This window comes from Chelon labrosus (genome assembly GCF_963514085.1).
Source record: "Chelon labrosus genome assembly, chromosome: 4".
NCBI lineage: Eukaryota > Metazoa > Chordata > Actinopteri > Mugiliformes > Mugilidae > Chelon > Chelon labrosus.
In genome coordinates this window covers 20,346,645-20,362,419 of record NC_140340.1, presented here as the reverse complement: position 1 = coordinate 20,362,419, position 15,775 = coordinate 20,346,645, and the positions used below count along the sequence as shown (strand labels likewise).

Sequence of the window (15,775 nt, the reverse complement as noted above, 5' to 3'; positions counted from 1 at the left end):
ATAAAGGTTAAAGACAGCAGTTGACCTCTAAAATTTACTGGTGGTAGACAAAAATCAGAAAATGATCTGACCAAAGGTATTGTAGAAGTGCATTACAGTAATACAGGACCAAGAAAACAGTATCCCAAAAGAATACAAATATTATTTACCCTGTGCCAAGAAGAAATAAAGCATCACTAGGAAATAATCAACATTAGGACATATATCACAATAAAGAACAAATAATCCTTCAACGTAAGGGTTAAAAAAGAGAAAAAAAATGTATCCCAACAGCAATCGGTAAACAGTTTCTGAGAATGTAGCATTAGCAACACATTTGCTTCAGAATTCTACTGTAATGGTTAGCATTTAGATCAAAGAAGAATACAATCTACTAAATGACAAAATAACAAACACAAAACATATCTAAATATGTCTCAGAGGTTGATAGGAAGAGGAAGTTGGTGTTAAATATTGCTTTCAAGAGGAACTCCACCCTAATTTGTCTTTTTATTACATAGATTCTTGTTGGAAGTTGACTTTAATATTTGGGTTTTAAAATTCAGTAGTGTTGGTCAAGTTGTGCCTTTTTAACTGTGTGGTAATTTAGGAAAAGATGAGGCTGCATGCTGACGCTGTGACACACACCAGAATGCGTCGTAGTAGAGCGATTTTCCTAATTACAGCACAGGTACCCACTCCCACCAAAGACGAAGAATCTAGACTCTGCGTCAACACCAAACGGAGTGAGGTTTTTTTCTAAAATAAAACCACAATTTACACCAATTAACCTAACATGTTTTTGGGTTTTGAGAAGAAGAACATGCAAACTCTGCACAGATTCCCGAGGGTCCATGCGTGTTTTGGTATTTCGAAGTTGCTTCTGAAACCAGAAATGACAATTGGTAAATTTTTGAAAGAAAATAGAAAAATAAACCTTTTTTCTGTATTCTAAAATGAAAAAGAGAGCGTTAATATTAGACTTTCATATTAGATATTCATTTCTTTCTGCTAACATGATTTTAACAATAAAAGTGCCAAAAACAGTCGTGTTTTTCTTCAACAAAACTCGAAGCAGCCTACATCTGGAATTTGCGCCACTCGACACTTGTACACCAGGTATATCACCCCTCACAGGCATGGATCATTACAAAAGACGGGGGCATAGTTAGCGCAAGATTTTCGGATGTTTCTTGCGGAAAAAACCTAATGCTTCTCCATATTCAAAAGACGAACGCTCACTACTTTGTGTCATAAAGTCTAAAACTGCATCTGAATTCATCTCCGTTTTGACCAACAGAGAAGTTTTTATGGAGAGCTACAGCATCATTGACTGCTGTAAACAACTCCTTCTTCTTCATCATCATCTTCTTAACCTTCAAAAACTTTGGGTTTTATATGAATCAAATAATGTTCTCATTTCCTTCTATTTATGTTTCCTTTTTTCATATATTAGGGAATGAAAAGTAAATTTACTTGTTCAGCATTTTTTAAACTGATAATCAGATCAACTCATAGCGTCTAACACCAAACTGAGACCCTCCAGGAACCTCCACAAATTAGGGCTTGGTGGAGGCTAAACCATCTGTGGCTGCATGCTTGGGATCATTGTCACGCTGTAGGATTATTATTTGGGTCTGAACACACACATAAGAATTGAAGCATCCTAAAATGCCTAATCCTCTTGCATAACTATGTACATATAATTTCTTCTTCCATCCAATACCTGAAACTTGTGTTGGTATCAAGTGTCTTGGGTTTGAATTCTTCTGGTGAAATCTGTCTTGACTGTAAGAGCATTTAAAGTAACTGAAGTTGGACTTTATTTCTGCAATAGTTTTTATTTTATTTTGTTTTTGAAACAGTTGTATTAATGTCTTGTGTTTGTGTAGGTCTCTCTGGTAACCCAGTCGATTTGGAGAAACGTCATGCAGCGTTTGGAAAGAACTTTATTCCCCCAAAGAAGGCCAAGACGTTCCTGCAGCTGGTGTGGGAGGCTCTGCAGGACGTCACACTCATTATCCTGGAAATTGCTGCAATCATCTCACTGGGCTTGTCCTTCTACCATCCACCAGGGGGTGACAGTGAAGGTCAGTGTTGTCAGAGTTCAGGTTATTCAATTAAAAAACTGTAATTTTAGATTCTTGTGTATTTAAAATGCATCACTGTTAGCCCAGCAATATAACACATACAACAGGCTTCAGTGTTTCTCCACCAGGATATAACGTCTTCTGTTATGGAAAAAATGGAGCAGTAATTGTGGCTTGTGTAAAGGTTCGGGGACCACCTACTTATAAAGGCTTAGCACTTAATTAAATGGACCTTAATTGAGTCATTGGGATTAATAAGAACAGTCAGAAATTGTTATTTGATCAGTGGTAACACTCAACAACCATGGACCCCACCAAGCAACTAATGGAGGATCTGAAAATGAAGCTAACTGCAGGGGTCCGCTATAAAAAGAAATCAAAGCACTTCCAGCTTTTCCACTGTCTGAAATGTCATTCAGAAGTGGCAGTTAAGGGGAGTTAACAGTGGGAGTCAAGACAAGAAGTCTGCAAAGGAGCTGCAGGAAGCTTTAGCTGACACAGGGAGTGGTGCTGAAGGCTCACCTACCACCACATCAAAAGAGCCAGTATATGAAGTCTGCAAAGCCACACACTGCATGGATAAGCCAGAGGCAACATTTTGGAAACAGGGGATGCTGTAGAAAGATTAAAAAAAAACATGTTTTTAGGCCACAATCATCAAAGGTATGGAAAAAAGAGAACGACTATTATGCACGAACTTGGAAATAATGTGCTTTCAGGTTGTGAGGCAGCCAGTGGTGCAGAAAACACTGCACAGATAGGTAAATACCATCCAGTTCAGGATAGAAATGTCATCAAGTCAGTGAAGCTGAAAGAATTCAAACCAGAAACTACTTTGAGAAACATTATTTTAAGCATCCATCACAATCCCCTGACTAAACATCATCAAAAACTGTTTGTACATCTTAAACATACGGTGTACGCAAGGCAGCCTAAAAATATCCTAGTCAGAAAATCTGTGATCTGAAAACTCCTAAATCAAGCACATAAATGCTCATGGCTGCGACAAAAGGGGTTTGCAAGCTGTCAGAGTATAGACCAAGTAGAGTTACTAAACCCCTGCGCTTGGCACAATTACTGCACCATAGTTAAAATGTCCACAGATCTGACTGGATCTTGTTATACCTTCCCATATTTTCCCAAGGTCATTTGTAGAGGATGTATAAAGTCATCTTATTGTGTGTAAGTGAATCCAGTTGAATATGTCCGTGTTCTCACAGCATGCGGCCAGGCTTCAGGTGGCGCTGAGGATGAGGGCGAGGCCCAGGCTGGCTGGATCGAGGGCGCTGCCATCCTGTTCTCTGTCATCATCGTGGTCCTGGTGACGGCCTTTAACGACTGGTCCAAGGAGAAGCAGTTCCGTGGGCTGCAGAGTCGCATCGAGCAGGAACAAAAGTTCACAGTCATCCGCAAAGGTCAGGTCATCCAGATCCCCGTGGCCGAGATCGTGGTTGGAGACATCGCTCAGATCAAATACGGTACGAAGCACGGGACATATTACTCACGCATCAAATCTGTAAGAATAAAAATCTACCTGACAAGTTTAAAAATAGACTCAAACATGACAGGATGCCCCCCGCTCTTTTTATTTTCTGTCTGTTTAATGTTAATTCCTAACTGAGAAAAAGATTTTACCAAAACCCACAAGGCTCATTCACATCAGTTTCAAGTTATGACAAGAGCAGCCCTGCAGGTTTCAGTCAGAAGGGCATTAGTGAGCTCAGACAGTGGGGTCACAGCATGAGAGGCCTCACGGTGACCAGACAAGATGTTTCTGTACTTCCTTTTCCATGTTGACACAGGGAGTGACATTCTCTAACCTACTGACACAAAGCTGCAAACACACCACAGTCTGACATTTCCTTGTATGCTGCAGCATTAAGAGTTTCATTTATTGGAAAAATAGCCCTAGACCTAACCAGGAACAACACACAGACCTACTATACATTACAGTGGACAGGGGTGGACACTGACACAGACATTGGCTGAGTGTGAATGATGGGAAATCTTCACATACACAGAAGGTGAAGCATCGTGAATAAATTACCATAACGTAAGTTAAAATGTTCTAAGAAATGTTATTTGACAAGCAGGGCATCCTTTTGGTTTTGTTAAATGTTCTGAAGCATTGTTGACCAGAGTGTGTGATGGATTTATTGTGCATCTGTTTGTTCTTTTGACTCAGTAACCACCATGGAGTGAGTTTAAATTTAAATTTGTTTTAGTGTTCAGTTGTCATCAGATTTGGAGACGACAGAAGCAAAATCTGCTTGAAGCTGTTGAGAAATAAATAAAAATGCAGGTCCGGTTTAAGATGCCCTTCACACCCAGTGCTGATGTGAATAAGACCCTCTGACCTTTGATGTCTCTACCTTCAGGAGACCTGCTGCCTGCTGACGGGATCCTGATCCAAGGCAATGACCTGAAGATTGATGAGAGCTCCCTGACCGGAGAGTCCGACCAGGTCCGGAAGTCTCTGGAGAAGGACCCCATGCTGCTATCTGGTCAGTGTCATCACATGAAGCTCAAAAGCACTTCTCCTAACTAAAATATCTGAACAATCTAACCATTGCAGCGGCTGTTTGGTGTGTGGGCTGTGTGATTTAAATGTTCACATTCATATAACTGAGACTACAAATGAAGATCGGAACATTTAGGCTTGCTGCAGATGGTTCTACTTGAATGCATATATACTTCCTGTTAGTGGCTCTAATATTAACCCTTGAGGAATTAAAGCTTAATATCACACCTAATAGTACAATATAAATACATAAATTGGTCTTTTAAATATTCAGTGATGCAACTAAATGAAAGATTAGACAGATAAAATGTAATACAGTGACAGTTAAATAACCTTCATTTTCTAATATTTCCTCAGGGACCCATGTGATGGAGGGATCAGGCAGGATGGTGGTATCAGCTGTCGGTCTCAACTCTCAAACTGGCATCATCTTTACTCTCCTGGGCGCGAGTGAGAATGACGAAGAGAAGAAGGTCAAGAAAAGTAAGAAATCCAAAAAAAAGCCTGTCACACAACTCAAAAAATACAACTCCTGTTGGAGTGTTGAAGGCCATACGTGGACAGTAAGTCTGAAGTGTTGGGAGGAAACTTTGGCTAGATCGACTACCATTGTGTCATCTTCTGAATGTTTGTACTCTACTGTTTGAACAGTGCAGACTGGAATTATTTGCACGTTTTTATCAGCTGGTGTTGATTTGAAGTGTCTCCTGTCGTACTCTGTCAGCAGGTAGAGTTCGTCCAGTTTGGACTGATAACAGCGGAGCTATTTGAAGGGTCTAATTGCAGTGTTTTAACTTCAATCTGAACACAAAAACATCATCAGTGAATAAATGAGACCAAGAATGACCTCATGTGTAGAGATAAAGTTTTCAGACACTGTCATTGGATCTTCTAAAGAGAGCTGACATCAAAAACAAAAAACAAAAATGATGTGTACAGCAGCAATAAGGTCCCACATTTGCTACTAATGGACCTTTCACTAAATCCCTCAGTCAGGTATCGTCCAATCAGATCTCAGCAAAAATAACACAGTGTTCTAGTAGCAGATATTCTCCAAATGGTTTGTAGGACTGATAATGCATTGATCATATATTCTGAGGGATGGGTAGCTCTTTCCTGTAAGACAAGAAAGTGTGAAACTGTATTTCTATGTCCACGTTTTACTTGACACCTTGTTATCTTCAGCCTCATGCTCTTTTCCATCATTACGTGACTGTGAGTTATTACAATATGTGTGTACTAGTCATTAGACACAAACCTTGTGAGGTTCTCATTTCAAACGCGCCAAGTGGAGCCTGATTTCAACTAACTCAGGAGTTCATGTTAGTGATTTTGTTATTTCAAGTGGTTAGTTGCTGGATAAAAATGAGTCTGCTCTTTCCTCCCTCTGTCCTCAGTGAATGTTTGTTTACAAAATGACTATGAATTTTAACAGTTAATTTGTTTTAGCTATTATTAATGGTTAAATGTGAAGCCTCATTGTCAGTAATTGTTTTTTTTTCCAAATGAATGCCCATTTCAGTGAATTCACTGAACACTTCCACACAAGCGTCTTCCACACAGACCTTAAAAAGAACAAAATAATCCATGAAGTTAGAAAAGCACCTGTTTGGTTGGTCACATGAATGAACATGACGGCATCATGGTCTCATTTGTTCATCGTAGTTTATGGCCGGTATACTGAGGTGCTGATTTAACAATGAGACAATATTGGTTAAAAATCGAAAAAGTACCTCGTCCTGTCTGAAATGAAAACCCTTCAAAAGCCAAAGTCCAGATGATCCTCGTACTATCTCAGAGCAGATTGATGTAAACCAACAGGCTTCTGCAGTCGGTCTCTATTGCTTTTGATTTGCTTGTGATCATGCTAACCCCCTTTTACTCATGTCTCTTTCTTTAGTTTGTTTTTGTCTGATCATTTGTTTTATTGGTTGAAGTTTGAGTTTGTCAGGCATTCATTGTGATCTGGCCGAATGTACCAGCTCAGCGGAGAGAGACGCTCAGGGTTGCGTTTTGGCCTCCAGTCACTGATTAAGAAACTAAACAAAAACAGCATTGAATTCCTAATGAGGAGAACCACAAGACACGTTTCAGATTCCCCTGAAATTAAGCTGTGCGAAGATGAGAAGATTTTAAATTACTTTACAAGACATTCACATGAGCTTTTCATATGCATGCCTGTACATTATAGACATATCACATTCTCAAAACTTTGATTTAAGCCTAATCCTATTCATAATCCTAACATAAAGCCACAACCCTCAGAAAAAAATGATATTAACCTTCCAAAATGCGCTCACTTTCCAAAAATGTCCTCATAATTCAAACTGACCACACCCAACAGACTTTAACTGGTCCTCACAAAGATAGAAGTACACACACAGGCATTATCATGTGTATCTTGTGGTGTGGTAACAGCAGACACATGGCAGACTTTACTGTCACACATGGCTACATCAACCCACTACACACATTCACATATATATGCAACCATGTCAAGTCATACCCACTGGTTATCTTACAGTGTGTGAGTGCAAACGCACACTCACGCTTGCAGCAGTTCAGTTTTGATCACAAGCCACCAGCTGAATAACAATGAGCTCTGTGTGTGACTGTGTTTCTGTGTGTGTGTGTGTGTGTGTGTGTGTGTGTGTGTGTGTGGGTGTGTTTGTCTGTGTGTCAGTGGCGGTTGGCTTTGACCTTGAGAAACTACAATAAAAGCACAGAGCTCCATATTCAGAAAACAGGAAGTGAATGTCCCCAAGCAGGAAAACAGCCTTCTCTTGCACCTGTCACATAGTGTTATATATCAGATCAATACATGACAGCTGACACAGATCAATGACATAAACAGCCTGCTGGGTGAGTGAATGAGAAGTTTGCTTTATTGTATTCTCAATGGGAGAATAAACGCCCCTTTCATGTAGAGCAGACCAGGTCACAGAAACTCAACCTATCAACTCCTCTTTATTAGAAAAATGACAGAGAGACAGGGAAAGACACAACAAAGGTCATGGTCAGCACCTTAATCTCTGCACCACTGGTCTGCTCCAATTTCCCCTCCAAAATAAAATGCAAAACTGCCCATAGTATGCGCTATAACAGGAACTAATCAGAGAATTACAAGTGAGTGTTAAATTTCCATTTCATTCAACTTTTTATGCTGCACATGGCATTAGATGCTAATGTATCAGAGCTGACACACTGATATCTATGCTAACATTTGATGGTGAACACTGAACAGATATTTGGTCATAAACTAAATCATGTAATAAAGTTTAAAAAAATAAAATAAAATGGCACATTTTCTACAGTTCATTCTCTGGGAACCACAGATGTTTGTAAAAACATTAAGATATTTCAGTTTCAACCAAAGTGGTGGACCAGATGAACGACATTTTAATCTTCTTTTGGGGTGACTCACTGCGCAGATCAAATGTAATGTGTAGTTTATTTAATAATCTACTATATTTACCGCATAATCTCATCTACAGTACTCAGAGTAGTCTGAGGTTAACTGTTTTGAAGAGGTCACTCTTTGCGTTCATATGTGACTCAACAAGACGGCACCCTTCTTATGTTTCTAACATCCTGTAAAATTTCTGAATTCCACTCTGTATCTGTGGCTGTTGGTTCTCCTGCAGCGGGAAGTCGCGTGTCTCTCTCCTCTGATTCGTCCATTCCTGCCCACGACACGCACACGACACACACACACTTGTTGGTTTCTATCAGTTTGTACTTTGTGTTCTTCCCTCAGTTTGTTTTGATCTTATTTTTCCTTTGAGCCATCTTATCAGCATTCCGCCCTCTCTCTCTGTCCGAACAGGTAAAAAACAAGGACCCCCCGAAAATCGCAACAAAGGTAACCCCTCCATTCATCCATCTGTCCCTCTCTGTCCCTTCATCCTCCCTGTTACTCACCCCCTCCTCACCCTCCACCCAGCGGCAGGAGGGGAGTGTCCAAGTCCATCTCTCTCTCGCTCTCTCTCTCTCTCTGCTGTATAAAGGGGGACGTTCTCTCGCCTTGCTTTACCTGTTAAAGGGTGCAACTCTCAACCTTCAGGTCTTTGACAGCCAATCACAGCATCCACAGTTGCCACGGTAACTATCACCTGTGGTATACCATTAAAGCCTCAATACTCAGGGCAGGATAGGAAGTTTGTGAATGCTTTTGGTGAGAAAATGTTATCGCTCAAAGAATGGCTTAATTTGAGAAAGCAAAAATCAGTTTTGCGCTCAATAATTTTGTTTGTCTATTTACTGTACGACTGTGTGGATAACAGCAATGTCCTCCCTCATTCAGTTTAACTCATTGGCTCTCTAAACCAGTTGGCTAACTTGATAAGTGCTGGCTGCTCAGCCAAGTAATTAATTCTTAATGTAGTTCCATTATAAAACTAATGCAATGCTGCATTTAATTGCTATGGTGCTTTGAAGGTTGGTTTCTTTAATAATTCATTTTTCATTCAAATAAAAATCATAAAATAATACTTTTATTAACCACGCTTTACAGCAGAGGTACCAAAAAAGAAAAATGGCACTAGCGTCGCAAATGTAAGGTTTTGGCAGTCTGATCTGCAAAACAAAAACAAGCAATTTTAATGTGAAATGTTTGGCTTCAGGGAAGTGGTTAAAGGCACTTCTGTTTTATTTGAGCCTCAGAATCAGAATCAGCTTTAATGGCCAAGTATGTACACATACTCAGTGACTGGAGTGGAAAAAATCAGTTGCAACCTTAAGTGACCTAGTGTTTGGTTAGTTACGTGTCTTTAAAGTTCAACTTCACACGACATAGCATAAACCTGAGAGCATAGCTGGCTGTTAAAAGTTATCAGTGTGACCTTTGTATAAAATTACAATTATATATAATACAATTATTGAGCACAAAATACCTCTATTATCTTCTCAAATTATTTTGTGAGTGATAAGGTATATCTAAAATATGATTCATGTGCTTGTAAAACCTTTCTTTTTGGCATCAGAAACTCTTATTTCACACTCAAGTCCAGCAGTGTGGGTCGGTCTATCAAGTCTGACCTGTCCTTTAATAGGTTTGGTGACTCTGTGTGTGATTGTTGACGTCATTCTCCAAACTCAAAATCAGCCAACTGTCCTCCATGTCCCATGTGATCCAACATGTCCAGCTTCCTCTGCAAGCTGTCTCAACACACACACACACACACAAACACACAGAGCTCCCCTCCTCTCGACCTCCCATGGTTTAAGCATCTGCTACAGACAGAATGCTTCTCGATGTACACAGAAACAAGCACACTCGTTTCTTGGACACAGTTTTGCACATAATCGTCACAGACGACCTTCAGTAACTCGTAGAGCAAAATCTCCAGAAAACACCTTAATTTATTTGATACAGTATCTCCTTAGCTCTAATGACCTTTCAAACCCCTGTTAGCTCCAAGTTTTGGTTTTGCAGCTCATTAACTGTATCGTTCAGCTCCAGTGCCCATGTTTCCAGCAGCCACAGCAGCAGCAGACAACTCTTTTTGTATGACTCAAGTGGGATGATGTATTTTTGTCTGGTGGATGTAAAGTAGACAGTGTTTGCACTTTATAATGTGCCAGAGCTGTAACCACAAGCTTATGGTGAAGTTATCTTGCCCTCTAGTGAGCAAAAACTCTGTTAACGCACCACTAAATGAGACACAGCAAGATGTGTCTGCACTGGGAATCACTACAAAGCTGCAACTAACGATGTTTCAGGATTTAAAAGACTCACAGTATAAAACTACGATCAGGATGGTTGCTTCGTCTGCCAATCATGCTCTCCCAAAGCCTCATGTGGCATCTATAAATATCTTGTTTCTAGTCTGAATAATATTTTGTTGTCTATTAGAAAATACAACAGCAGCAAATCTTTACAATTAAGAAGCTGGAAATTACTGCTTTAGACACAGACTTTAAAGGTTAATCAAAATAGGGATGGGTGACACTTTAAAAAAAAAACAGAATAAAGTGTCTTAGTAAGATGTTGGAGAACCATGTCCCACCAGAACAGCTTCATTGGGTAGAGATAGAAAACCATTCCTCCAAAAGATATTCCCTCATTTGGTGCTTTGATGATGCTGGTAGAGAGCGCTGGCTAAAGCCGTTTTCACACATGAGCACATGAATGAGATTTGGAGTTGCCCTTTCGCAGACCGCAGGAAATTGTCTGTGTCAGACACTTTCTCACCTACTGGAAATACTCAGATTGGTTTTTAGGCACGGGGAAGTGCCTGGGCAGAGTGTGCAGGAGGAGGAGGAGGAGGAGGAGGAGGAGGAGGACTCTTCCGCAGTGATGAATGGTTTTGCGTTGATAACAATACTACCCAAGGCAAAGAGTGAAAAGCAACATACAGACATGCAGAGAAGAGCATGAGGCAGCTACACTCGCCTGTTCTCTACCCAAGAATTTTCTGGTCAAATGCTTCATTCACATGTGAGCTCAGCTGGACATTACCCAGACTTTGTACTCAGGGTCTGGCACGATAAAGTCAGATTAGTGTCCAGTCTGAATGATTTGGTCATTTGAATTCACACATAAAAACACATAAAGGATATAAATGTTTCACCAGATGATAAAAGGTGATCACCCAGTACAACATTGTACTGATTTGCAGTGACATTTCCCTCTTAAGGGGACAAGTGGAACCAAACCATAACTGAGCCACCAGATCCCCTCACTGTATGGATCCAGCATTCAAGCCTGTATTGTTCTCTTACTGCATTCACACAGTGTGGTGACTCACCAGTCGAGCAGTCTTTGTGACGGAAGCTCCTGCCATCTGTACCCAAACAATAAACTCCCCTTTCACCGAGTCACCTAAATCTTTCTAAACGTGCCACAGAGCATGATTAGATGTTGAATGCCCAGCTGTTCCGTGCAGAGCTCCTCTATAGAAGTATCTACATGTGTTGTGATTCAATCAGGTTTTTCTTAAATTTGTCGCCTTCCTGTACCTGCTAATTCATTTTCCGTCAACGGCCAAATGATCAATAAACCAAATAATTCAATTTTAGTATCTGCTGAAGTTTAACTAACAGTAACTCAGCAGCAATGGAAAAGACAGTGAGTCGATGCATCTGGATAAAATGAGTGAATGAAAACAGTGTTTGTGTTTAAAAAATGAAAGTTAAAGAAGCAGAGTTGTGAAATGACTATTAATTATATCTGACTAAACAAGTAAAATGAAGAACATTATTAACAAAAAGGGAGGTTAATCAACAGACTCATGTCATTTCTGTTTATGTTTTGAACACCAGCAGTCCATTCGTTCAGTCACTTCTATACTTTGTTGTTTTTTAGTGAAGGTTAAATGAAAATTCCTGCGGATGTTTCACATTATAAGCCAGCGATTGTTTTTGAGCCACTGGAAAGCGTTTAATTTAACACATCTCTCCAGGAAGTGCCCCGGAAAGAGTTTTAGATGAAGATAAATTTTAGATTTCAAATGCTACACAATCAGTTTTCAAATCAAGCTATCAGCCAGTATAATATCCTGATGAATGCGGCTCTCTGCTCTGTGTTGAGAAAAACAAACAGATGTTTTTGAAGGCTGTCGGTGTGTGTGGGAGTTGCATCCTTGCAGTATTAGTGGGCTGTGGGCTGTCGTCTGTTCTGTTTCCGTATCCTCAGTTTCTTTTCTTTTTCGCCTTTGACTCCTCTCATTTCTCTCACTGTTGCCTCCTTGCAGGGTGTTGCTCAGGATTTCATGTTGTCTTGTAATCACTGTTTGACTCTCTCCCTCTTATCTGTTACTTTCTGTCTTGCTGAAGTCTCCTGCAGCCTCCACAGCTCTGCAGCCTCCACTACCTCCTCCTCCTGTCTCTCTGTTGTGGTTCTGCATCGCTGTCGTTTTTTTTTTTTTGTTAAATTATTTTTTTGGGAGGGGTGTGTTCCTTTGAGTTCATCTTTTGTTTGTTGACTTGCTTTCTTTTTGATTGTCAGACACCCCCTCCTCTCTGCCCGCCGTGCGTTCTCCCATGGTTCAGTGCTGCGCCTGTTTACAGTTCTGTGGTTGGTCAGTGGGTCTCAGTCCTGTTCATGTGAAGCTGTGTCGGTTAGTTCTATGTCGTGGCTTGTCTTCAGAGTGGACCATGTGCATAAAGCTCCGCAGCTTCCTGGTTTGACTTCCCCACATCAACAATGTTAAATGTCACGTAGAGGTCATCCTGTTGTGAAATGACTTCTCTTCTGGCAAAATTTCTGTGTGGGGAGTTTCTCATTATCAACCTGTTGAAACTCCGAGCGAGACAGTGGCTCTGACAGTGGAGGGGAACTAAGTAGCCAGAAAAGAAAACACGCAGCACCGAGTACAACAGCTTAACAACAGACCCCCTGGTTTTCCTCTCGCATCCACAAATGTTTGAATTTCCCCAAAGCTCGGTGTGGATGTTTTCTACAGAAATATTCCTGTCTTAAAATTATTTTGGAATGAAATCCATATAAACACAATCTCATTGAAATTCTCATAGCGTCCAGACCTCCTCACTGTATGCACAGATCAGGCATAGTATTACGACCATTGACACGAGAAGTAAATACATTGACCATCTTCTGACAATGCAATGTTCTCCTGGGAAACCTTTGGACCTGACATTCATGTGGATGTTACTTAGACATGTACCACCCACCTAGACTGAACCAGGCACCTCCACCCTATAGCTTTGACACTCCTTGATGGAAGCAGCCATCCCTGGCAGGATGCAGCCTGACACAAGCACACACCCAAAAACGATTTAGGAACAACTAAAAAAAAAAAAAAAACATGAAAAACAGCACAAGGTGTTGACCTGGCCTCCAAATTCATCTGGCCTCCAAATTCAATATCTGTGGGATGCACTGGAACAAGCATGCTCCACTATGGCCCCTCCCCTCAACCCATAGGACCCAAAGGCCCAAACTAACAACATTCTGTAGCCAGACACCACAGGACACCCTCAGAAGGCCCATGTCCATTCTCCGATGATTCACAACTGTTTTCGAGGCACAAGGGAGACCTGCACAATACTAGGAAGGTGGTCATAATATTATGCCTGGTCGGTGTATATTGTAGAGCACTTGTTATTATAGTGTTTTATCCCCTGTGGAGAAAATCAGACATTGTCTGAGTAAATTACAGGAATGCAAACAGTTCCCCTAAATCACAAAAACATTTAATTGGTTATTGTTTGCTTTAATATTTTAAGTCGGTGCTGAAACTATAGAAGAGACCTTTTTTTTTTTTCTTTTTTTTTTTTTACATTATTTAAGGGTTTCTTTAAAATCTGAGAGAACAGACTTCATTATTTCACACTAATGGAAAGAGGTCAGCTGGAACAGTGTTTAAGGACTGGACCTCATATAGAAATGCATTACCGGTCATCCAGGAATCTAACTAGGCTTTATGTCCATGATCTGTTGGTATTGTCGGTCCCAGATGTGATGTTAATATTGATACCAGCAGCTGCTCTCAACAGTTTCAATTTATGAAGATGGAGTTAGCTGATGGGTGCCATTTGATCAGTTGTGCATTAAGATAATTGTCCAACAGAACATTCCCAATGTTAATAATTGAGCAGTAATTGAGCAGTGAATTTTCTAGATAAAATCATTCCAGTTTCAGTTTCATTGTTGTCAGCTCGGTTGTTCACGAGGACAAACGGCACATCAGACCTGAGCGTGTCAGATTAGAGCAGATTTGTTCTGTTTCCATTCATCGCCTGCTCACATTTCTTTGGTATGGAAATATGACAAACAGCAGTGGATGGAGCAAGTGCAGCTGAATTCACTGTAAGCACAGATCAAACAGATCAAAGAGCTTTACATACGGTGCTACAGTCCAAATAGGATCACAGCTGATGAAGTGAAATGCAAATAGAGTTTGTATGTGCAAATGAGGAGCAAAGCCGCCGAGCAGGACACAATATTAGACACCGTGTCAGATTTCAGAACTCAGCTTTGTTCCAAACTCTGGACTCTGATGTGAAACAAACTGCGTGTTTTCGTTTGTGTGTGTGAGTGTGGGTGGGTGGGTGGGTGCGTGTGTGAGAGAGAGAGAGAGAGTGTGTGACTGACAGCCTCATGTTGTTAAATCCTCTCTGTTGTATCTGCTGTCCTCTGTTCTGTCTGCTGCTCTTCATTATGAACTGCTGCTCACAACTCGTCTGTGACACTCTCTGAAAGCTACCTGGACCTTTTCATGAGTGTTCTGTGATCATAAGATGATGAAATATTGCCCTCTGCATTCACCTAAAGGGTGATCACCATGTAATGATAAAGAGTCAGAGGTCTTGTCTGATCTCTTGAGAAAATTTGCCCGGTCGTTTTCAGCTTTCCCTTCGACTGAATCTCTAACAGTTTCTCTGCCTCTCTTTCTTCATCCCCAAACCAATCCTGAACCCTGCTGCCCCCTCCTTGTTTTGTTTTGTGATTTATTATTATACCTTTTATTTATTCACATTTTCCATCACATCACCCCCCCATCCATCTTTACTCACCACGCTGATCCCATCTCCCTTCCCTTTTCCAACTCATTTTCCACTTAAAACCTGCCACCTCCTCCTTTTTACCTCCCACCTAAACCCCCAAACAGCCAAGACCCAGGATGGCATCGCTTTGGAGATCCAGCCATTGAAGAGTGAGGAGGCCGCCGAGTCTGAGGAGAAAGAGGAGAAGGAGGAGGCCAAACCTGTGAAGAAGGTGAACGTCACCAAGAAGGAGAAGTCTGTGCTTCAGGGCAAACTCACCAGACTGGCTGTACAGATTGGGAAGGCTGGTACGCAACACACACACACACACACACACACACACACACACACACACACACACACACACAGGCACAGTGTTTACCTGCTGGAATATGTAATGCATGTCACCTGCCTCTTAGCCTAGCCTTGCACGAAGACTAGAACCAGTGAAGTAACGGCTGACCCAGCTCCATCAAAAGGAAAAATAATATTAAAAATTAATAAATCCCCTTTTATCTCAGTCAAGTCATTTTTAGAGCATATTTTAACACTAGAAATTTTCAGAGTAAACTTTTGAGTGTGCCAATTCTGCTCTTTCATATGATATAGGAATATAAGCCTGTTTTAATTTGAAAGTCCAGCCTGTTTCAAAGCCTCTGTCTAAGCTCCTTTTTACTCGCGAGCTATTATTTTGAAAATCTAGAATACTTCCAAGCATCTCGGTATTTATTTTGAA

The 15,775-nt window shown here is 40.7% G+C and overlaps 1 protein-coding gene across 5 annotated transcripts in view; it reads left to right on the top strand.

Annotated features, from left to right (window-relative positions):
* LOC311487018 (plasma membrane calcium-transporting ATPase 1-like) overlaps positions 1 to 15,775 on the top strand; it is a 99,242-nt gene that overhangs the window by 50,607 nt on the left and 32,860 nt on the right. For all 5 annotated transcript variants that reach the window (XR_014699015.1, XM_084543101.1, XM_084543102.1 and 2 more), the window contains 6 exons: positions 1,872 to 2,069; positions 3,290 to 3,547; positions 4,448 to 4,573; positions 4,948 to 5,073; positions 8,417 to 8,452; positions 15,165 to 15,347. Coding sequence is in view for 4 of the 5 variants with exons in the window: in XM_084543101.1 (XP_084399227.1) it covers positions 1,872 to 2,069; positions 3,290 to 3,547; positions 4,448 to 4,573; positions 4,948 to 5,073; positions 8,417 to 8,452; positions 15,165 to 15,347 (927 nt within the window). In the remaining variant the exon portion in view is untranslated. The remainder of the gene's footprint in view (positions 1 to 1,871; positions 2,070 to 3,289; positions 3,548 to 4,447; positions 4,574 to 4,947; positions 5,074 to 8,416; positions 8,453 to 15,164; positions 15,348 to 15,775) is intronic.